This window comes from Genypterus blacodes, unplaced genomic scaffold, assembly GCF_046128005.1.
Source record: "Genypterus blacodes isolate CSIRO-AG114 ecotype Tasmania unplaced genomic scaffold, CSIRO-AGI_Gbla_v1 ptg000106l_1, whole genome shotgun sequence".
NCBI classification, from domain to species: domain Eukaryota; kingdom Metazoa; phylum Chordata; class Actinopteri; order Ophidiiformes; family Ophidiidae; genus Genypterus; species Genypterus blacodes.
Genome location: NW_027466910.1, coordinates 1,457,306 through 1,481,372, shown reverse-complemented (window position 1 = coordinate 1,481,372; position 24,067 = coordinate 1,457,306). Strand labels below are relative to the sequence as shown.

General features: G+C 48.8%; 1 protein-coding gene across 1 annotated transcript; it reads left to right on the top strand.

Annotated features, from left to right (window-relative positions):
* Positions 1–232: 232 nt before the first annotated feature.
* mgat4a (alpha-1,3-mannosyl-glycoprotein 4-beta-N-acetylglucosaminyltransferase A) lies at positions 233–23,472 on the top strand. Its single transcript, XM_076160577.1, has 16 exons — positions 233–1,240; positions 10,013–10,180; positions 10,522–10,662; positions 15,626–15,759; positions 15,862–15,908; positions 16,039–16,152; positions 17,109–17,184; positions 17,720–17,834; positions 17,989–18,119; positions 18,374–18,481; positions 18,573–18,647; positions 18,864–18,982; positions 20,298–20,376; positions 20,723–20,783; positions 21,173–21,285; positions 21,400–23,472. Exons 1-16 carry the CDS (start codon positions 1,147–1,149, stop codon positions 21,424–21,426), a joined length of 1,602 nt encoding a protein of 533 aa, XP_076016692.1. The 5' UTR covers positions 233–1,146; the 3' UTR covers positions 21,427–23,472.
* The last annotated feature ends 595 nt before the right edge of the window (positions 23,473–24,067 follow it).

Below are 24,067 nucleotides of genomic sequence, written 5' to 3'. Positions count from 1 at the left end.
CAAGTTATGTCTTCATTTACACAGTGTTAATGGTGTTGCTATAGCTTTTGGCCGGACATGACTAATGGGCTATTACTCCCAGGACAAAAGCCACTCTTCGTGTACATTGAGTATTATGTATGACCGGTGGCTTTTGATAATGATTATCGAAAAAAACAAAAACAAATAATACAATCACTTTATTTTGAAAGTAATGACCGGAAGTGAGTCTGCAGTCTGACAGGCTTCACGCTGCTGATGGAAGCAGCTATTCGATGAAGCCTTAACGCGTAACGGTAAAATCTCAGCTTTGGAAAACCCGTAAGCTTGGTCGCCTTGGTGAATGTGTGCTATAGCTTAAACAACCAGCTTCGGAGAGGCACAACACTCTGCGCCGAGCGGGAAAACACTACTCCCTCCGGGTGCTTTTGTTTTGGTAAACCGCAGGTCGACTAGCCAGCCGAGTTCCAGCTCCGCCAACTTCATGTTACTTCGCTAGCTCGCTAACGCAAACGGTGTCGCAGCAGGTAGAGCAGGCAGCGGAAACTTCCCGCCCACGCCGACGAGAGAACCGCACAACCGGACAGGTACCACCGCGCGGGGATTAGCTCATCTGTTGCCGGTTCAAGCGCTACCAACTCGGGTGGAGGTGAAGCGCCGTGACGTAGAGACCGCAGAAGCTCTCCCCGGGGGACCAAAGACCCTTTCCGGCACTTGAAATGCTGTAAAACTTGTAGCTAACAATTCGGCTTCGACGGCACCATGGTCGACGTGAGCCGCTAGCTCCCCCCGTCTTTGCCCGACCATGTAAGCGCTGTGACCGCGCCAGGCAGCTGACTCGTGACTGAGCTGGTACAGGAGGAGTCAGAGAGACGGGCAGAAAGACACACGGAGGGGGGTCACAGGCGGACCGGGACGCATACTAACCCCTCCTTCAACAGTGCCGAAGTCCGCGTTTCGCTGCCCTGATAAACGGAGAGTTTTGCCGTCTGACGCCCCCCTGTATGCCTGCGCCTACGCCCGGCTCAACATCCTGAAGGCAGGCGAAGAGACGGACGGACGGTCTGTCGGACGGAAGGAAGGAAGGAAGGAAGGAAGGAAGGAGGGAGGCACGGCAGCCCCGGAGTCCCCCGACAAGCAGCCGAGGAGAGGAATCGCTGAAATGAGATGAGGCTCAGAAATGGAACTGTGGCCACTGCGATTATCTTCTTCACGTCTTTCCTCAGCCTGTCCTGGTACACAGCGTGGCAGAATGGCAAAGGTAAGCTTGATCATCGGAATTATCACTAAAATATTAGCTAACAGCTTCATCTGAGGCGTGCCTGTGTTTAGGGGGGGGTGGGGGGCTTCTGAGGGGCCTGTTTGTGGACGTCAGGTTAACACAATGCGACTGACGGAGAGCTGACGCGGATCTGAAGTGTCGCCCCGCCGCCTGTGTTGGGCGATGTGGGGGGGCAGGACAGCAGGTGTTTCGGTCTCTAGTCGGCTCTTACATCCGGTGTCTCGTCGGTGGATTGATACTAACCTGCTGCGTGTCGCTCCCCACTGTGTCACCGGTCAATTTACATGATTTACGGGCTTGTGACGAGACATTTTAAGCAGCGGCGCCATCGACTCTTTAAGTTCTCATGTGGGCTCTGAGGGATCATAACAACATTCTTCTGTTTTCATTCACCAGCAGCTCCAGTGTAGTTAGAGGAAACTAGACTTTCTGCCTCAGGTCTCCACCAAACTCCTGTGCGCTCTACTTACAGAATGTGTGTGTGTGTGTGTGTGTGTGTGTGTGTGTGTGTGTGTGTGTTTGCGCGCGTGTGTCAGTATCGTGTTCGTGTGAAGTTCTTATTTCCCTGGGTTTAACCGAGCACATGTGTGTCGATGGCTACAGGCCTTCGTGACTTGTTTTCAGTGGAGTGTAAATAATTACAGCCCTTTGATAAATTCCGAGCCAGTACTTCATCTTGCTACTTAATCAGCTCAATTAAAGACCCCCCCCCCACCCCTTCTTTTTTTTCTTGAAGTGGTGCCCAACCTGTGGCACCATAAGAGCAGGCCCACAGTGTTCCATGGGCTTGGTGAAACTGTGTGTGCAAGCGATAAGCAAAGGTCAAGTGAGGATGTCATGTTAACATGTCATGTTGGCTCCAGCTGTGGATACCAACCAGTTTGTCTCCATTCAGAGACAGAGCGGAGATTAAAGTCGACTGTTCATTTAAGTTACTATCACAAACTGCAAACTTGGAAATGTTGATAAAGGCTATCAGAGTTGATGGAGGCATTACTTGCGTCTGCTGACATCAAGGTTAAAGTTGTACCTCAGTATCAGGGTGAAGATATCTCACCATAGTTTGGAGTTAAACCACATCAACGGTTTGAATGCAGGAGGAGAGATTGAAGGGAATATGTGCCGTCACTTTGAGGCGGCGTCCATTTAATGGTTCAAAACTATTCTTAATGTCTCAACCTGGATGACCTGAGGTTCCAGGCACCGTTGAGCTCATTTGTTTAACTGCAGCTTCCATTTGGCGTAGCTCTAGAAACCGTCGGCAACGTTGATGTGTAGGGCCAACATGTTGTGTGGGGTAATGAAGAGATATTTTTAGCCCTGCTGCAGAAACAAGGGTATTGATTTATACACTAAACTCAGGGCAGCATAAGTTTGTGAAGGCTACTGAGACTAATGGCTCTGGTTCTGTGCCGCTCTCTTTTCTTTGGCTGCATCGCCGCACACATTCTTCTTCTTCTTCTTCTTCTTCTTCTTCTCTGTGTCCTGGATCAAACATGAAATTAGCTGCGGGTGGCAAGAGAGACAAACAGGAAGATCCAGACATCTCACACCACTGTCCTCACCTAACCTCTCCGTGCAAACAACAATAAATGGATAACTAAACCTCAGGTCAGAGATAGTTTTACCTCCATCAGCCTCTCAGTCATCATGTTTCATTTTTTTTTGTCCCAGCTTTTTATGCAGCGTCTCCTCTTTCCGTCTCCATGGACTTGTGTCGTTTAATGAGTTTTCACATTGAAAAAAAGAAATGTCCTTGATGCTCTACTGAGCGGTTGAGCCGATCCGGGCCTCGGGCAGCGACTCATTCTGAGCGTGTCATACTGAAAGCCAGCGTTCTATGCTTCCTCTCTCGCTGTAGCTGTGTTAAAGATGAGCATGTGTGTCACCCTGCTATTGTTGCCAACGAGGGTACGAGCGGCTATCCCCAGTCTTATCCGGCCGATTCCTTTACTTCCTGCAGTCAACCTTGCTTGTCTTGTTCTGGCCACTTGACTGCTGTGAATGAGAGCACCGCCAGTCAGCTGTCCAAACACTCCACGCTGAATGACTCTCCAGACTGTGTGCTGCTCTGTCACTCTCCGCCCCGTCCGTCGCCCTTGTTGGAGACGTTACTCCTTATGTTTCTGCGCGGCTGTACGTCTCGTCGGACCTCCGATAGGGACGTCTGAGAACGAGCATGAGTAACAGCATGTCAGGATAAATGTGGCTCTATACACACTCCTTAATGAGTGGAAATGCTTGTGTTGAAGAAGGAAATATTACTCATTTGTTGCTGTGGTAACGTATAAAGAGAATATGCAACCTCCACACAGACGCTCAAGCTGATTCTGAGAACAGGATGTCGATTTTCTTCCCCATCTCTGCCTCCATGGTGCCATCATCAAGCCGTCATCATTCCAGGCAGAACACAGTCATAATCAGATATCCCTTTATGTTTCCCCGCCCGTAGTTTGACTCCACAGTAGCCGGGCACGCTGCACTCTTCCTCTCTGAAAACCTGACTTCCACCTTGCCTTCCTCCAAGCCCTTTGTTCCCCTTAAACCTAAAGGCAGCGTGTTCTTTCTTCAGCACGCCGCTCCAAGCACAATGGGGCCCAGAAATAGCACACGTGATTGCGGCGATGGAGGGCAAAGTGTTGGCAGATACTGGCAGCGGTAGCCGGGTTTGTTTGGTTCATATTAGCCGGGGTGGTAGAGAACGTTTCTCTCTTTTCCCGGCGTGTGTTTCTAAATATAATGTACTTATGGTCATTGAGTTTGTGTGGAAGGAGGCAGCGTGCCAGGCAAATATCGAAGGGAAGAGGGAAGAGGGAGAGTGGAAATAGAACAGAAAGGATGAGAGGGGCCTGAGGTGTGTGTGTGTGCGTGTGTGTGCCTGCCCCGCCGAGACACACACCCCTCATCCCAAACAGCCTTCACTCTGTCTTTGCCCTAAACAGGAACAGGCGCCTGCAGCTACTCTTGGTCGTTAGCAAGTTAACAATTATTGTTCTTTCCGCCCTCGTGCTTCTCCTCACTTCCTGTAAGTCCACACTGCTCTTCATTCAGCGCCGTTCCTCACTTACGTCTGGAGCGGACTCTTACGACGGCGCACAGACTCTCCTCTGTGTCGGGGAGAAGAAGGCGATTGTTGAGCCATAACAGTTTTTGTGGATTTAAACTCTTTTTATGAACTGGGCATGTGATGGAGGACGCGTCTGTGCTCATGTGATCCATGCTCTTACTGTATCATACATGTGGATAGATAGATTTGAACATCCTCCATCCTGTGCGGGGGTCACAGAGGCTGGATCCTGGCACTTTGCTCACAGGGGAAGATGGAGAGGTTACAGTGTAAAACATCACAGGAACAGTCTCCTTGTCTCCTTGTCTCCTTGGAGGAGGTCACAGGTCGCCTTCATGTACCGAGAACGTGATGTAGTTTTCTAAAAGGCTTAGGGTGTGTGTGTGTGTGGGGCACTCAGCACTAATGAGCTCTGCAGTGTGACACGCTGCCCTAACATTCATTTGTTTAAGCAACTGCTCTTTTGATTTGTGATGAAGGATGCAGCGTTTGTGTGAGAGTCCCTCCTCAGGACATGATGGAGTTCTTGGTCGTGGCCCCCTCTCTGTGTTCAACACCCTTGAAGGTGGCATTTCCATAAAAAGACTAATGACCCCCGGCTGATCCTGAACCAAGCGGAGCCAGACGAGCGAAAGCGAACGGAGCGGTGCCGGGCTGTGGGCTCAGCGCTGTCACACAGCCTCGCCGTGCCACTGAGACACGACAGGCTGCGGGGAGCTCGGCGGAGGAAGAGGAGCGGGTGGAGGTCGGGGAGAGAAACAATGAGCCTACAGTAAAGGGAGAGAGGGAAAGAAAGAACCCCCTGCTGGAACGTGGCCAGGGGGGTAAATTAGAGTATAAGCTTGTTTATGAAGTAAGGAAGGTGGTGAGGCTGCCTTCCCTTTGTGTGTGTGTGTGTGTGTGTTCTAAGGGCTGTAGATTCTATTACCCACTGAAAGAAGCCAGAATGGGGTCGTATAAAAAGTGTGAATTCTCTCTTCCTGCACGCTACAGAGGCGTGGAGGGAGTATCAGTCACCAGCTGATGGATCCACTTGCACTTCCCCTCAGGAAAATACCAAGCAGAATCAATACTACTACGCCCGCGCCGCCCGTGGAATATCATTTCTCCGTGTTGCTGCTTTTGCTCTTTCCGTGCCGCGATAGACGCTGGACGCTTTGTGCTCACGGTGATTGTAAACATCGCAAAGAGGGGGATAAGTGTTTCTTATTAACAGCTGCTTCCAGCAAAGTGTCTGTCTGACATCATCAACACGCTGCCGTGTGTGTGTGTGTGTGTGGCAGGAGGTTTGTAATTGGCTCTCGGGTATCCTCCTTCACGAAGCCTCTACCCATCACTGTCCGTGTTCAAATCCTAAAGCGTGGGCCCGTCCTCCTCAGCGATGTCATCCTTCTTCTCATCCGACAGCAGAGAGACGCACGGGAAGACAACAGTCAGCATCCCAGAATGCATCCCAGAATGCATCCCGTATCCGCGACAGCAGGCGCTTTGCTCCGCTCGCCTGGTTTTGGCTCCTGGAGCGAGTCTAAGCGGAGAGACGGAGATGCTTTCACATGTTGTTGAAGCTCATGAAGCACGCTGAGGCCTTAGAGGGCTTCATCTGTTCAAATGACTGCAGGCTAGACAGGAGAAGAAGAACGTGAGAGGAGGCTTTGTCTGTTTACAAGCATCAGGCTTAGTTTAGTTCGAGTGAGGAGAGATGAGCAGCTGATCACAGGAGAGGAAGGAGAACAGAACAGTGATAAAGCTTCAGTGGGCACAGATACAGCAGGCATGTTATGTAGAATCTAACCGGATAATTAGTCCAGCAGGAGTTTAATCTCCTGAGTGGAGCCAGCGTCCCACAGTACCACACCCCAGACACAACCGGCCCAGATAACAAACAAATACCAAACAAACAAACAGTTCCTCCGTGGTCCAGAGTTCAAAGTACAGTAGGAGCCACAGACGGGCCGGAGGAGGAGGAGGACTTCAAGCAGCTGGACCTGCTTCACTTATTCATTATCAGACTTGAGGGTTCTCCACTGTGGAGCCTTTACTCACTCAGCTCCTGCTTGATGCCAGCGAGCCAGTTAGATGATGTCACCTCCTCTCAGGGAGGAGGGGTGTGCTCCTGCATCCCACCATGCTCGGCTGAAGCTGCAGTGTCGTGGTGCTGAGTGTGTTTGTGTGTGTGTGTGTGTGTGTGTTCTGCACTGCTCTCTAATATCAGAAACATTAGTGAACAAAAGAACTGCAGTTGGATTCTATACTGTGCTTAGATTAAAGTCTGTAAATCTATGAACTTTGAGGTTTGCTTGGTAACAGGAGCAGGAGAACTGGAAGGGGTTTAGGTAGAAATGCAATTATTGGGACACATTAACTGAACAAAATTGCACTTTTGGATTTTATACACATACATATCAAACCAGCAACTCAACATCGTTATCATCCATCCTGTTTCCTCTAAAGTCTGTCTCAGGGCTCTGTTGCTCTGTGTACAGAGGCTGGGATGTACTGAGGAGACAAGCAGGTGTGAGGTGCACCACTTCAGGGAGACACACACGCACACACGCACACACACACACAGGCATTTTGCATACACGTGGGTCTCGTTCACAAAAGTCCATCTACAGCTGCAACTCCACAGTAAAGGGTTAAATGAGCTGTGTGAATGAGTCTGCTCATCAAGCACAGGTGAACTGAATGTTATCATGAACATATGATGTACATTAATATCCATTAAAGCTCTGAAAGTACCTGTCCTGTCCTCTGATAGCAGGGGACAGTCTGGGGAGACGGGGAAAATGTCCAAACGTCCAAATGTTCAAATCGGGATGAGAACTATTCCACTAATGGGACTCTTGGCCACGTGCCTGATTCGCTGAGTAAGGAGGCACTTTAAAGGTGGAATGACTAAGAGGATTTAAGCCTGGGATTAATGTTCAGGAAAACAATTGAGGTTGAATAGTAACAGTCCAGAGCTGGAGGATAATTGCTGAATGTATTTTTGGGTCCTGAGCTCACATTTGCTCCTTTTTCCTCATCTGCTGTCACGGTTACAGATTGTTTTCTCTCTGTTAAAGTGTGAGCACCTGTTAGTCACAATAGGTAACAGACTGTTTGATCACACTCTTCGTCTCTTAATAGTGTAAAACAGTCATCGTAGCGTTGACGGATCTTTACTCTTTGCCGCAGTAACAGGATGAATCACGACACTTACTCGCTCACTGAAACACATCCAGACTTATTTGCTCATTTGTGTCTAACGCCCCGTTGCGAGCGTTTTGCCCTTTTCGCCGTTATCTTTGTTTATGTTTCTTTCCTGCGTAGCTCTTCCAGTCATGGAGTTGAGGACATTTGGATCTGTGTTGGGTTGAAGTAATCGCCACCCCCCTACCCCAACACACACACACACACACACACACACACACACACACACACACACACACACACACACACACACACACACACACACACACACACACACACACACACACACACACACACACACACACACGCCCATCCTGCCGGTAATCTTTAATAGATTTTCTGTGAAAGACGATGAGAAAAGAGGCTTTAGTTTCAACAACTCCTCGAAGTGAAGCAGATTTTGTAACGGGACACAATAACCAGGCTGGAAATGAATCTGAAGCTTCCTTTTGGTCTGTGGTTGAGCTCAATAGGGGGGTTTGGGGCTGTTGTTGGTAGAGGTCCTGTTAAAGGAGACTAGTTAGGGATCTTCTGAGTCTTATCTTAATGCAAAGTAATGCCCTGTGTGATTGGATCTTTGTATTAGAGACCCTCCCAATCCAAATGTGCTAGAAAATTGAATCTTAGCTTTAACAAGGACGTTGGCCTGTTTATCCCCCTGCACCTCTAAGTCATGCTAACAGACTGCACACGGCCATCATCAGCACTCTCCAGCCCTCCGTCAGCAGCATGCATCAGCAAGCCAGCCGGTGAGCGAGAGGAGAGGAGGGCAGAGGTCACCTGAGGGCCTGTAGGTGGGGCGACTGATGGACTGGTAAAGCCCTCACATGGTCAGGGATGTGTCTGAGCCCGACCACCTACAGTCCATCAGCCTACTCTTTCACTGTGGAGCTAAAGAGATCAGACTTGAAGAGGGTTTACGGTCACGGGCGAAATATCCCACGGGCTTGGAACCAGGAGAGGAAGAGGAGGGAGTGGAGAGAAAGTGCAGGACGGTTATAAATGTAAACATGGGACACGGAAATGTTCAAATGAACCGGAATGAGACCAAGCTATGACAACAGGAAGGTGAAGAAAAGAACACTCTCCTTTGCATCCAGTCACCTGGCCGTTCCCTCACAGCTCTCACCTGTGGAGTGCAGAGAAGAACAAGCAAGGCTCGATTAAAAAAGAGGCAGAACACCAAGTCCAGCTGTTAAGAGTGACTCATCACTCTTTCTTCACGTGTTTCCATGGGTATGATGATGCAAAGACTGACTGCAGATCCCCGGTTGTTCCACTTCTTCTTCAGGTATAAGAAGAGAGTGTGTGAGATGAGGGAGGACGTGGGAAAGGCCTCCACTTTCACCACAGTGTGTATCTGTGTCTGAAGAAAAACAACCGGATCCTTGTTCCATTCCTTGTTATTGTTTTTGGTTCCCCGTGCTGATGTCCTCTCACAGCGGGGGGGCTACAGGTGTGGTTTTATCTCAGCGGGGTCGGGGAATCAAAGGTATGCGGCGTTAGTTTGCAGGGGCCGACCTTTCCGGCTAGGTGGGAGCCACGCGTCAGCAGCTGTCTGTGCGTCTTTAGAGATGGAGGAACTACGTCTTTCTGGAGGAACAACACGCTCCTGTGCCAGACGGGAGCTCGGGCGGCGGGACGGACAATGTGCTCAGTCAGGGAGAGGGATGGAGGGGGCGGGGAGAGATAAAGGGAGTCTGGGTTTGCTCCTAGTAAAGGGCACGGAATCTACCTGCAGAGGAAGATCAGAGACATCCCAAACCCACCGCACTACCGTCTACTCAACACACACACACACACAAGTTCTCTTTGTTCTCTCGCCCCCAACACATCAAACAGACAGAACCGGGGGATTTAGCTGCCAATACCAATACTGATCATAAGACCTGCTTATTGCCACAGAGCTGTGTGTGTGTGTGTGTGTGTGTGTGTGTGTGTGCGTGCGCTGTTTAACACACTAATCTGTAGAAACAGACCACAGCTTCCCCTCCTCCCTTGTCCATAGAAGCCTGTCCGTTAGTAAACCGCCCATTCAACAGCTGTTTCCTGATGAGTAAGGACTTAGGGCGTGCTTCCTCACAAATGAACAGTAAACGGCCTCGCCTCTGAGCCTCAACACTCATTTCAAGTGTGTGTACGCGTGTGTGTGTGTGTGTGTGTGTGTGGGGGGGGGGGGGGTACAGACAGTCCTCTCCCACCCTATCTCCATGGGTCATCAAGCCATTAAAGGTAAATTGTTCCAATAAACCCCTTCAGTCCTCCACTGTGTGTGTGAGCGGAGAGGTTGTAAAGCTCTATAACGTGTTTACATTACTACATCTGTCTTAAGAAGCGTTGGAGCGGTGCCATTGTTTGTCCAGCTCCTGTACATGCTGTCCCCCCCCTCTCTTTACAGGCATGAGCACTGTGCTGTGTGTGTGTGTGGAGAGCGTGTTGTGACCTGCTAATGCATCTGCCTTGGCTTTTTTCCTCTCTCTTCTTTCTTATAGAGAAGCTGATAGCATACCAGCGGGAATTCCATGCCTTGAAAGAGCGGCTTCGGGTGGCAGAGCACAGGACGCTGCAGCGCTCCTCTGAGCTCAACAACATTCTGGAGCAGTTCAGACGTGCCATCGCCGAGACCAACAACAGCAAGGACGCCCTCACTAACTTCTCAGGTAACCGCCGCACCCGGGGCACGCCTCCGACCGCAAAGGGCACGGAAAACAAAACGCCACAGAGCTTCAAACAGGAGGAACACTGAGTGAAAACGTGGTGGCAGGTCTGCTCGGGCTCTGGCACCGGCTTGTAGACTTTGTACACATTATAAAACGTTGTTACAAAGAAGTATGAATCATGAAGGCACCCACACTCTTAGACATGATGTAGTTCTTTAGTGTTTCCAGCAGCACTTCTCTTCTCTCCTCTTTTATCATCAGCCCTACTTTCTCTGTATCTAACAACCTTGTCCTGAAACTTGTGAGACTGAAGTCTAGCCGTTTCCTCCTCCTGCCTACAGATGAGACCCAGAAGCTGCTGAAGGAGCTGGCTAATCGGAAACCTCTCCAGGTGCCAAACATTTACCACCACCTGCCTCACCTCCTCAACAATGAGGGCAGCCTGCAGCCCGCTGTGCAAGTGGGCCTGGGCCGCACCGGAGGTAAGAGAAACACACACACATGGCGTGCTTGCTCACTGTAATGTTCACAACACTGATAAATGAGGCGTTCTCCCTGGAATACATCGGTGCCTCACAAACAGAAAGGTAAAGCTCCAGAGATCCATTTACACCCGGGGATGGGAGGAAACATGCCTGGACACGTCCTCCGCTGACGGCTAACACATGGACCGCTGTTTAATACCGGCAAATAATAATATTCCCTCTGAACGTTCTGCTTTTCTTCCAGGAATGTTGTGTTCCTCCTGCACCTGCTTTAAAGCTTTATGAATACTTTAGATGTGCCGAGGCAAATCAAGTTAATAACAGGATGGTAAAGCGAACGTGTGATCATTGCGTTCGTAGCTGCAGGCCTCCATGAATCCAGCAGTGTAACTCGGGCGTCAGGGCGTGTTTCTGCTTTGTTCTCCCGTTGCTCAAACACACACACACACACACGCACACACACACACACACACAGTCTGTCAGTTTCCTGCGGTTAAGACGCAGTGAAACCTCATTTTGCAACGCTTACGGAATTAACCACAAACCGTTGTCACAACTGCAGTCTGTCGCTGTCTCACTCCCCGCTTCGCTCCCTTCCTTGTTTTTCATCGCCACGTTTTTTATTTTTCACTTTCCCCCGCCTGCCGCCCTCCAGCAGCTGAGAAGCAGGCTGACCTCTGCCATATCAGGTTCTTTCTAAGAGGATTACAGATGGAGCTGTGTGATTGCAGTAGACGAGTGAATTTGGGGCCAGGGGGTGAATTTCGGGGCAGGGCGGCTCAGAGTGCACATTCCTGATGACAATGGCTCAGGGGAAGAACAGAGGTGAAGGAGGAAGAGGAGGAGGAGGAGAACAAAGAGGGAAAAGAAGGTGAGAGAAGACGCGGGGAACAAATGGAAGTGTCTTATCCCCCGGTCCTCGGCCTGTTTGGTCTTATCCCAGCCCAGTGATCCGTGGGTATAAGGTATTCCCACAGGAAACTGGAGCAATGAAAGGTCTATCTCTGTCATCTCTGCTCTCCTCCCCGTCTGTCTGGCTTCATGGCAGGCAGAGGCGTATCTGTTACCTGCAGACAGACTTTAAAGGCTCTTTCTGGCTTTCTGTTGGTAATATTAGAAGGAATGGTATTGCATAGCTGCTGCTGCTGCCTGACTGCTGCTGCTGCACCGTGTGGTGGCTGTGGTGAGGCTGACACCAGTGTGTCTGCCTCATGATCCTGAGACAAACCTGTCGCCACTGGCAGCGTTAACTTCTAAACCACAGACCTCGCCTTATTCTTACCCTTATTCTTCTTCTGCTCTTACTTTCATGTCTTCCCTCCTTCCTCTTCCTCTGCTAGTCCCAACACACACACACACACACACACACACACACACACACACACACACACACACACACACACACACACACACACACACAGAGACACACATACGTATCTGACACTGAGACATTTATAGCAAATCAGGACATCATTCCAATTTTAATCAGAGTAAAGCTGAGGGGAGGAAACCGTGCCGAGCGTCTGAACCAGAGGCAGAAATGCTTCCAGCCTTTGTGTTGCGTTGCTGTAAAAGTCTCATTGTTAGATTCGGCTTGACAAGCTGCCGTTATGCAAACTCGTACACGTGTTCTGTTGCCAAGCAGCATCAAATATGCACCGGAGTTTGTTTACACTAATCAGCTGTTAAAATTACCATACAAGTCATGATTACATGACATGATTACACCAGGAGGTTTGTAACGTAATCTAACTTGAGTCAGACTTTCACAGCTGCTTATCAAACCTTCCTCTCTCTGCTGATTTAGTCACAAATTCTATTGATCACCAAAGAGAGGCCGGTGGTAGAAGTCCTGCTCTCAGTTCATTATTCAGCATTATCTAATCAACAAGATCTAATCTGAGGGGACTCGTCAGCCAGGAACACACACACACACACACGCACCCACACACACAAACACACACCCACTCACTTCATGCATTGAACTCATGTTTAGCAGCAGCCACTTTGGACTCTTCCCCCCACCAACCCTGATGCCGCCCCGGCCCTGAGTCAACAGTGATCAGGTTGGTTGTTTACCTCAAACCTGATCTTCCTGTTGAATGTCCACATAGACGGCGGGTTTGGCTGAAACTGGAGTTTACTGTAATGAGTCACAAAACATCCCAACCTTAGTTCGGGGTCATTCTGTGCACTTTGTGGTTTTATACTGAAGTTCATTTATGTGTCAGAGAAGGAACCATCAGCTCCTTTGTACTTCTTTTACTTTCTATAGCTTCAGTAACGTATTAACATGAGCTTAGTGAGCTTAACGTAAACACACCAAAGGAGTTAAAGTGTTAGGTGTTATTATCAGCGGTGGTGTGCAGGCAGGAATGGAAGCGGGCCAGGCGGCGTGTTCACTTGTATCCATCTACTGAGCTCTGCTGCACGGTGACTCACCGGCACCGGCCCGCACACGTCACGTCACGTCAAGCTCCTCCTCCTCTCCCAGGACGCATGAAAGATCCAAACACAGCCTTTAGTGAATGAACGCCAAACAGTTCTACAACAAGAACTTTGTGTGTGTGTGTGTGTGTGTGTGTGTGTGTCACCCACCAACCAACCGACCCTTTATCCAATTTGCTGCTTCCTGTTAGAGTCTGTTTGTTTTGTGCCGTAGCAGGTTGTGTGTGTAAAGGTTATGGTTCCTTCTCTCCCTGGTACTTGCACACACTGACGCTCCAGAGTTCCCTCAGGCTCTGGACGACCTTGAGAGTGTGAAAGTGAACAGAAAGTGCTAAAACCCAAGCACCCAGACCGCCCGGCTCTCTGTACAGCTCCCTCTTCCATCTGCACCTCACACTGCTGTACCCCAGTGTTTATGTTGATACTCTGACTGAAATGGCGCTGAAATGAAATTAGAAAAATCTCCCAGAAAGTCGAGCTGGATTAGAAACCCTGAGTAACAAACCTGAGCCAGAACCAACCCTGCTCCCATCAAGGCTTTCATGTGATCATGGAGGATGAAGGACGGCATTTGGTATTATTTTACTTCTACACAAACTGCCGTCCTCAGTTTAATCCGACAGCTGTGTGTAATGCAACACACACACACACACACACACACACACACACTGTCTAACCGCCGCTGTTTTACTTGGAATAATGGGCCTTTGCCTTTTTTCATTTTAATCTTTCATCTATTACGCAATGCCTTTCATCCTCTCAGGTTGAAGTTCGACACACACACACACACACACACACTCGCACTCATTTGCTCTTTTTTTGTTTTAAAACATCAAATAAATTCCCTGCAGCATTTGGCCGGACTTTGGCCCCCCCGCACACACACACACACACACACACACACACACACACACACACACACACACACACACACACACACACACACACACACACAGAGTCTCACATCTGATGCTCTTATTTGTTCAGCACACCAGAGTTCAGTGGTGGAGCCGGCTCAGACACACACTGAGGCCTTATGTTGCTTCTTTTTTGTCTTAAGGAGATGGAAGGAAGTGAAGGGGGAAGGTGCCCCCCCGGCCCCCCCTCCTCCTGCCACTCTCCCTCTCCCTCTCCTCTCCTTCCTCCCACACTCCCCTTTCATCCTCGACCTACTTTCTCTGCGGCGGTGGCGATGGGAGCTATATGTCACAGCAGTGGCAGCGCCAGGAAACACAAAAGCAAAACGGGGACATATTGTCCACACGACACTCTGGAGGAGGCTCGCACGACCACTGAGCCGCTCGCTCCTGCTGCACCACAGATCTGTCCTGTGCTCGTGTTGCCCCACATCAGCCTTCCACCCTACACACACACGCAGGCACACGCACACACTCACGCCCGGTCTGGCAGTCCATTTACTTCACACGTTTTCGTTTCTTGTGTCAAACTTCGATTCTGATCTAGCACTTTGTTGTGTTCCTCTTTTCAAAAACCTCTTGGGACTTTTGACACACACACACACACACACACACACAGATTTAAGAACGACGTCAGTATGATTTGAATGCAGGAAAGAGACAGTCCACCTCTCATTTAGCAGAGGATGCTTGACGAGAGATGGAAATGTGGTAATCACTCGCTCACAACCCTCTCTCTCTCTCTCTCTCGCTCTCTCCCTCCCTCCCTCCTCCATTTATCTCGGTAATCCAAATGGTGCTAAATCATCTGTAGGATTTTGTCTAATTTTGTACTGCCCGCTCAGTGAAGCCTGAACTCTGCGTACATCCACACCCCGCCCACCCAGAGGCTCACACACTGAGATGAATGAGAAGATGGTCGCTACGCCATCTTTGTTACGTCTCGTGTGTGTGTTTGTGTGTGTGTTGTTTCTTTCACACCCTCTTATCCTCAGCTGAACCTGATAGCTCAGTATGATTTCCCAGTTCAGAGGTAAATGATAACGATGTTATCGCTCAGTGGGCAGCAGTGAAACAAATGAGCCGATAGGGAGTTTATAGATGGAGGGCAATTTATGAAACTGTGAACTTACAAGTGTTAGAATAGAGATGAAAAAGGCCCAAACATTAACTGCTGTAAACCTTTAAACTGTTATTTATACTTTCAGTGGCCTGTGTTGGTCAAGACAATTCTCTCTCTCTCTCTCTCTCTCTCTCTCCCGCTCGCTCTCTCTTTTTCTCTGCCATCTTGTGTTTTAAATAAGTAACACAGCTCTCCCGTTGTGTCCCTGGTGTACATAGCTTCAGATTGTTACATAAAAGCCTTTCCTTAGGGGCTCTGGAGAGTGTGTGTGCTAGGCGTGATACTAAAGCAGCCACCTTCCTCAGCAGATCCATCCCACTGCCATCTGTGAGTGTGGGCATGAAGTCCTTGCACCTTGGATCAGAGTGATTCAGAGACACGCTTGGGCTTTGGTTCCAGCTAAATAAACCGCCTGTCAATCAGCCGCTGATGCTTCTCATGTTCTCATGCTGACACTCTTGTGGTTTTTTAGTCACCATGGTGATGGGGATCCCCACAGTGAAGAGGAAGGTGAAGTCGTATCTGTCGGAGACGCTGCGTTCGCTTATAGACAAGCTGTCGCTGGAGGAGAAACTCGACTGTGTCATTATCGTCTACATAGGAGAGGTGAGCTCTGATGTTCTTACACACAGCGTCACGCAATCATGCGTCTGCACCTCCACTCACGTGTGTGTGTGTCGTCTCTCTCTCCTGCTTTCATCTCCACAGACGGATCTAGACTATGTTCACAGCGTGGTGGCCAACCTGGAGAAAGAGTGAGTACAAGACACGCACACACACACACACGCACACACCTCTATGCCTTCTAGGCGGGGGGAGTTCCGGTGAAGGATTCCAGAGAAGCGTGCACATGCATGTTTAACCCCGGTGCTGCTTCTTCTCCAGGTTCTCTACAGAGCTGAACTCAGGCCTGCTGGAGGTGATCTCCCCCCCGGTCGCCTACTACCCCGACCTCAACAACCTCAAAGAGACTTTTGGAGACTCCAAAGAACGAGTCAAGTATGTAAATCGCACCGGCGCGTTTGTTAAATTAGAGAACCGCAGAAAATCATGATGTGACAGAAGAGACAGAGGAGAGGAAGAAGAAGCTATGAGTCAGGAGAAAAACCTTAGGGAGGGAGGGAGGAAGAAAGGGCGAGCAGGAGCCAGGGCTTTTAGGTAGGCTGCCTAGGTACTTAGTATTCCACGGGCAATTCTTAAAGTCAGCTCAAGGTCATCTGCAGCAGCGTCCCCCCTCTCCCTGCCTGCACCGCTGCTCGCTCTTATTATCTTACGTTTGTAGTCGGCTACCAACCGGCCTCATTACAAATCTGTTTATGATGCAGTTTGTGTCGGCTGCCCAGATAATAAGCCCAGAGGCGTGCGTGCGTGTGTGTGTGTGTGTGTGTGTGTGTGTGTGTGTGTGTGTGTGTGTGTGTGTGTGTGTGTGTGTGTGTGTGTGTGTGTGTGTGTGTGTGTGTGTGTGTGTGTGTGTGTGTGTGTGTGTGTGTGTGTGTGTGTGTGTGTGTGTGTGTGAACTGAACACTCGCTGTCTTGTTCAACAACGAGCTCAGGGGTTCCAACACTGTATGGTTGAGACTTCTAAGACTCCCTCCACTCCGAGACGCAAACCCACAACACGCCGTCTCCGGCCTCACACATAAATACTGGAGTGTTTGTTGTGAGACTGTGTGTTTGTGTGTGCTCAACCCGAATATGGGAGTGTGTCACTTCTCGCACCAGGCCTCTGGAAGCAGCATGTACACCTGCGCTGGCTGGCTAACAGCCACGGCCGAGGCTGTGACAAGGACAGAGATCATTTAGATCAGACGCACATGGGGACGGGGTTAGTGGGACACACTGCACACTCAGTGGGACCGGCTCTGCTTAGTTATTTATTTATTTAGTACAAGATTTTTGGTTTTCGTGTGTGTATGAATCAAATGGGGATGAATTTGTGTTGTGGTTTTGTTTAGATGGCGGACCAAACAGAATCTGGACTACTCCTTCCTCATGATGTACGCTGTCAGCAAAGGGGTTTATTATGTCCAGGTACGTCCCCATACACACACGCACACGCACACACACACACACACACACACACACACACACACACACACACACTCCTGCATGTGTTTCCATTTGCATCGGCCGTAACACACTGGTCAGCTTTGTCCGCCGTGTTTGTCTCTCTCAGCTCAGTCGGCCTCACTTATTCCTGTCAAACCTCAACTTTGACCTCTCTGAAGCTCAGACTTTGAATGTGTTTGTATGTTAATTGTTTGTATAATGTCCAATCTGTCTGTCTTGATGCTCGGGGGTGTGTCCTCAGCTCCGCTCACTGCTCCCAGCTGGAGGAAAGAGGTACTGCCTGTGTGCCTGCTGGCGTGTGCAGTAGTTCAGTGTTAGCGTAGCTCCTCAGGAACGTCTCCTAGCTCAGCCTGTGGTCCTACGTTGGGATTACGCGTCCGTGTGTGTGATCGTAGACGAGTCTTCCTCCCGCCTAGCGTCCTCCCCAGCAGCCATTCAGACGCTCTGGTCCTCCACTCCTCTCACCTGTCTTTCTTGTCTTGTCTCATCCCGTCAGCTGGAGGACGACATCGTGGCCAAGCCCAACTACTTTGCCACCATGAAGAACTTTGCCCTGCAGCTCTCGTCTGAAGACTGGATGATCCTGGAGTTCTCTCAGCTGGGCTTCATTGGTATGCTGACAGATTTAAGGGACAGTGGTTACAAGTTCAAACCCCTGAGCTTGCCTGATGGTTTAATGACCCCTTAGGCAGAGAGAATGTATGTTAACAAGCAGGATCAATGTTCCTCCATGTTCTAAATCCCCTTTGTTACACTTTACTACAGGGAAAATGTTCCAGGCTCCCGACCTGAACCTCATTGTTGAGTTCATCTTCATGTTCTACAAGGAAAAGCCCATCGACTGGCTGCTGGACCACATCCTCTGGGTGAAAGTCTGCAACCCTGAGAAAGATGCAGTGCGTAGCCACGTGTGTGTGTGTGTGTGTGTGTGTGTGTGTGTGTGTGTGTGTGTGTGTGTGTGTGTGTGTGTGTGTGTGTGTGTGTGTGTGTGTGTGTGTGTGTGTGTGTGTGTGTGTGTGTGTGTGTGTGTGTGTGTGTGTGTGTGTGTGTGTGTGTGTGTGTGTGTGTGTGTGTGTGTGTGTGTGTGTGTGTGTGTGTGTCAGGTACAGAGCGAGCCTGCTGTTAACACTCAGCCTTTCCCTCTCACCAGAAACACTGCGAGCGTCAGAAGTCGAGCCTGCGCGTGCGTTTCAGGCCCTCTCTCTTTCAACACGTGGGACTCCACTCGTCACTCGCTGGAAAGATCCAAAAGCTCACTGTGCGTCACCCTTAAATCCTCGCCACGACGCCGCAGCGGCCGCAGCAACTTCCTCTGTAGAGTCATTCACTTCCTCACTCTGTTTATACAGGACAAGGATTTCCTGAAGCCGCTGCTTCACAAGATGCACGTCAACCCTCCAGCAGAAGTGTCCACCTCCATGAAGGTATCACCTCAGCACCGGCCTCACACTGAACACACACGATTTACTATCCAAATTACAAGCATGTCTGGCTCCATGTAGTCGAAAAACATGAAAATAAGAACAAGAAGAACACGTAGGCTGGATAATAAATAAAGAAGTATTGTGGTAACAGTTTAGACTGGAGAGTGAGGGAGACGTTCTGAGACAGGTGTTGTGTTGTGTGTGTGTGTTGTGCAGGTGTATCAGGGCCACACGCTGGAGAAGACGTACCTAGGGGAAGACTTTTTCTGGGCCATTACTCCTACTGCGGGCGATTACATCCTCTTCAAATTTGACAGACCTGTGAGCATAGAGAGGTAAGAGCTTCATCTGTGTGCGCTCGTTTGCATGACATGGGAAGGTTGCTGCCCTACATACACACACATACACACACATTTACATCTACATCCTATCTTTAAAAACATCTACACACACACACACACAAACTCTGTCTCTCTTGTCCTCTCCCTTTGCGTGACAGTGTATGCGTGTGTGTTTGTGTGTGTGTGTGTAAAGCGTCTCAGGGGATGGGGGCAGGGTAATGAGTGTTCTAAATCAGGCGCTCTCAGGCCTCCTTCTCGCCGCAGAGAAGAGAGAGAAGGAGGAAGAAGGCGAGGGTAGAAAGGAGGATGTTAACGTTTGTCCCACGCGCTGCGTTCTGTCCACCGCTCTTATAGATAACATGAGACGAAGCACGAGACACACCGCTTCCACCGTCGCTCACTCTGACTGAGTGTGTGTGTCGTCATCAGCCCAGATTTCCAGTAGACACTTCATTTCTTCTTTATCCCAAGTGCTCCCACGACTCACCCAGGCTGTAAAACTGCTCTCTATATCCAGCTATGAGTCGGCATAATCCACACTGCACTCGCTTTGATTGGTCCGGGTCTCGCTTGAGTCCAGCCTGTGGGAGCAGCAGAGTGTTCTCACCTGTTCACTCCGCAGGAAAAAGACAGAGCCCACAGGTTTTTGCCAGACCGGGGTTCAGAGTGTGAGAGAGAGTTCTCACCTGCAGAGACGACATCCAAATTGCCCCTCCATTCTTTATTTTTGGCCCAAAACTGAAATAAGGGGTTAAACTCCCCGTGTATAACAGACTCTAATAAACCTTCATGATTGAACTCAAAGATTTAATTGGATAGTGATACAGAATTAGAAAAATGTAATTTCCCACTGTGGTTGGTTTGTATGAACAGGGCAGGTGTGAGAACGTCTTCATGCTTCAGAGATCCTGTGAGAACTCTGCGCTCATAAACACCACCTGTGACAGAGTGTGAGACAGTGTGCGCTGCTTATTAAACCACAAGCTCATCTCCATGCTTCCTTCTCTCTCTCTCTTCCTCCGTTTGTGTCCAACGCATTTTGCATCTGGCCTGGTTATGCAGACCAGATCGTCTCACGCTCTGTCAATCTGAATCCTCCTCTCTCCCTTCCTGTCTGACCTGTAGCTTCAGCCTGAATAAGAGATCTGAGCTGCACCATATTACATTCTGATCAGACCCACAAAGTGAAGCCCTGATGCCGCGGTTCATACCGTTGCGTTTGCTATTTCTTCAGTCTCGTGGGAGGCGAATCACAAAAGTGCTTATTGATGAGTGAACGACAGTAAACCCAAGCGACTTCTGTTGGCAGGTTCCTCTTCCGAAGTGGAAACCAGGAGCACCCGGGGGACAAGATGGAGAACGCCACAGTGGAAATACTGCCTGTCTCGGTAGGCAAACTCTAACACACAAACACACAAACACACAAACACACACACACACACACACACACACACACACACTTTTGTGCTGCCATGTGCAGTACAATCTCTCCTGATTGCATTAGATTGAGTGGTGACTCATCCGTACACACTGTATTGATTGATTATTGACGGGAATGTGTGCCGGGCTGAATCGTTAATTCTACCAGAGGCGATGCTTTCTGACGTGCCGATGAATAAACACTTCCTGAACACACATAGCTTTGTTCTGTCCACGTGCCGCTCTGATGAGGTCGTCATGTGTGTGTCTCCTGCTCTAATCTGCATTCTATCTGTTGCTGTGTTGACATGTTAGGACTCCGGCCAGAAGACTAAAGAGAAGTACAAGCGAACAGAAGACCACTTTTACAGGATCGGTAAGTGGACCTGACAGCCTCCTAATACTATCATGCTACATTTTCACACTGAAACGGTGTTCTCGGGTTACACACTCACACTCCGGCGCGGCTTAGTGTGAGAGGAGACGGTGTACAAATACTGTGTGAAATGTCTCTCCTCCTCTCCAGGCTGTAGGCTTTCATTTAGCTGACATACATTATCCTTTACTTAGCTCTTAATCTTTCATAACAATCACAATAATATGATGTAGGATTATTTTTTTTAAACCTGATGCTGCCAAAATGCATTTGTTAAGTAAAGTGCCCGGGCCTCTGATAGGTCAGTTCATGTTACCTCTAGCTGACTGGAGCAGTAATGGCAGTAAAGGCTCCCCTAAGTTATGATTGATGTGTCTGAATGCACACAGGTCAGTTTGTGAAGGGCGCGGCAGAAGGGGCTGTAGATCCGTCCTTCAATCCTGTGGTGGCGCTGCGGGTTTCTGTTCTCAAAGACTCGGCCGTGTGGACGATCCTCAGTGAAGTAAGTCAAGCCCGTCGCTCACTGCAATCTCCTGTTAGACCAATCAAATGCTGAATTTGCCCCAGACATGCACTTCCTCCTGGTTCTTATCCAACAATCTGCTCTCTCCCACAGATCCATATAAAGAGGATAGTGGGCTGAACGACTGTTGCGGAGGGAGGAGGCACATCAGGCATTGCCCCTAGGGGACCAAAATCTCCCAGACTGCTAATGCAGGGCTTCTGGTACATAGCAACCAGCAGCGATGTCACCAGAGCCTGCTGGAGTCGCTCGTCTGAGCTTGTCTGAGGAATGCCTCCTCGCTCGCCTCTCTGGCTTTGATGTTTCTGTCCTCTTCCCGCTGTACTTTGTGATTTAGCTTCTCTGACAATGATTGCCCCCCTCCCACTTTCTATCGACGTCTCACTCTCGCTGCCCCTCTTATCCCTTTGCTTAATTATTCTGAATGTGAATACTACTGTATAAAGAACAACGGTGTGTGCGAGGACATGTGTGTTCTCAGCTCTGATGCTCAGTCGGCCCGCGGTGCTCAGCAGCTTTGAACACACTCGGACGACGCGTGAATGAAAGAGGACAAATCATCACATCTGGGGAGAATCGGTCACCTGGCCACTGGTGCAGATCCTGCCAAATCCCTTCTATGTTGCTCGATGCTGCCACCCCTGGGCGAGCTGGGGCATTGCACTGTTCCTTGCGCCACAGCAAAGCCCCTGATGATGAAAAAGAATGTTGTCATCACTAATGGCCAGTTGCTCTCTGTGTTCAACACCAGCCTGATGCTGATAAACAAATGTCTCCCTCGCTCCCAGAACATGGTCAAGACTCTAGGACTACTCCTGAAGCATAAACTCAGGATCAGCTAGTGGGCGGCGACTTCGACCGGACTTCCGTTTACCCCCAAGTCATCGAGAACAAACCGTGAAACCATGTCCGTCTCACCTCCTGTCTGTCTGACAGGGTGTGCATATGACCTCAGTCTCCATTTATAGTCAACCAATCAGACATTGCCTTGGCGTCATTTCCCAGATGGAATATATTGTTATATTGATATATTATTACAGCTATGACGATCTATGGAGGTGATTAATTTATTTGAAATAAATCTTTAATTTGTACAAGAGGTAAAATATATTTTTATTCAATTAAGAAATGTTTATGGTAATTCAGAGTCTGTTTTATTTGTGCTGTTTGTGTGTGTTTCCCTCACAATCACTATTGTACCTTTTTTTTGATTTGCAGCTTTGTTCTGTCTGCTGGTGTGAGTCGCTCGGCTCTGTCTGTACAGGTTTCCCTCGACTTTAAAGCCAGACATTGCAACTGAAATAGTTTATTTCCAATGCCGAGACTGAATCGTAGGAGAGTTCTGCTGGGTGGATTCTGTTGAAGGCGTAGATCAAAATTGGAAAAATGTGCCTTATATTCAGCCCCTTGAACCTTTCTCAGCCACATGCATTCAGTTTGTCCCTCACAACCCTTACATGCACCTTGTTGGCTCGGTATAATAATGATGTCACACCACCACACACGGCTTATTAAACACCTATTCTGTCCTTTTTGGTGTTGTGATGTCATGAGCAAATACTTCAGTAACTGAGTGAAGGTGGTTACCATGGTTACTTGTGTCAGATCACTGTCGGAAACATTGTGACTCGCACAGGAGTTTTACTTTTTAATTTACCATCCTACCATTCATTATTGTACTTCCATTTTCCATGACTAGATACAGATTTTCAGCGACTCCTAATCATGTGATGGTTCTTCTGTCCAATCAGATATCTGGTTTTGATTGGAATAGATATTATGACTACTGTACTTTTTGTAAAATGTGCCACTGATCATGCTGAGTGCTTCTTTGTTAGACACGTTAGGCCATGTTTGCGTAGTACCTTCTCTGATTGTAAATATATAGAAAAGCAATGAGTGTCATCTCTTTCTCTTCCGAAACGTAAATGTTCATGTTTTTGTGTGGTCATATTTGAACGAGAACCTGTTTGTGTGTGACACGTCATTCTCATTGTACATCTTATGGCTTATTCAGGGGCCCAGGGGAAGTGCCTTTTGATGGAGGGGATTAGAAAATGAAACAGTCTTTAAAACATTTTACTTAGCGAATTAAGCTTGTTGAAATATGATTGTTATTTCTAATTTATTTAACTGTGTCTCTTTAGGTCAGAGCTGGCTCCTGCACCCCCCCCAACCCCCCGATCAAACCGCCCTTACGTCCTTACTGGAGCTTTACTTTATCTGAAATAGCTCAATCTCTGCCTCATCCTCACATTTTTAGTTTGTTGAGAGATTGGGAGATGAGAGTAAGACCCGCAAAGGGTGGACACGGTTGTGTGTGCGTGTGTTTAAGGGGAAAAAGCGTTTTTAAGTCCTGCTGATCCGATTGGTTACTCAACGTTGTCCTGTATCCTTGTGCACTTTGTCACTGACTGCACGGAAACGGCATGAGCAGTTGTGCAATCAGTGAATTCCCCTACTGTACTTGTGCAAAACAGATGGGAGACAGAAATGTGAGGATCTTTTCCCTTTGCCTGACAGCCCTACTCACCTGTCTGTCCATGTGCCTTCACGTACATGTGTATGCCTGCCTCTGATGATTTTAATATCATTTTTTTTCATAAACATCTTTGAAATAAATGCAAAAAAAAACACAAGTCATGCTTTGGTTTTGTTCACATTGCCATTTCATCTGCATCACCAGGCTCAGTCTGATTTCAATATATATATCGATTCAATTATTCAGCATTGCAAATATGACCAGAAAATCCACTTTATT

Bases quoted from the DNA above. Each gene is read 5' to 3' on its own strand.
- mgat4a (XM_076160577.1), top strand. From the start codon at position 1,147: ATGAGGCTCAGAAATGGAACTGTGGCCACTGCGATTATCTTCTTCACG. The intron at 15,909-16,038 runs GTGAGTACAAGA...CTTCTTCTCCAG, and splicing joins GTGGCCAACCTGGAGAAAGA to GTTCTCTACAGAGCTGAACT. The intron at 20,377-20,722 runs GTAGGCAAACTC...TTGACATGTTAG, and splicing joins TGGAAATACTGCCTGTCTCG to GACTCCGGCCAGAAGACTAA.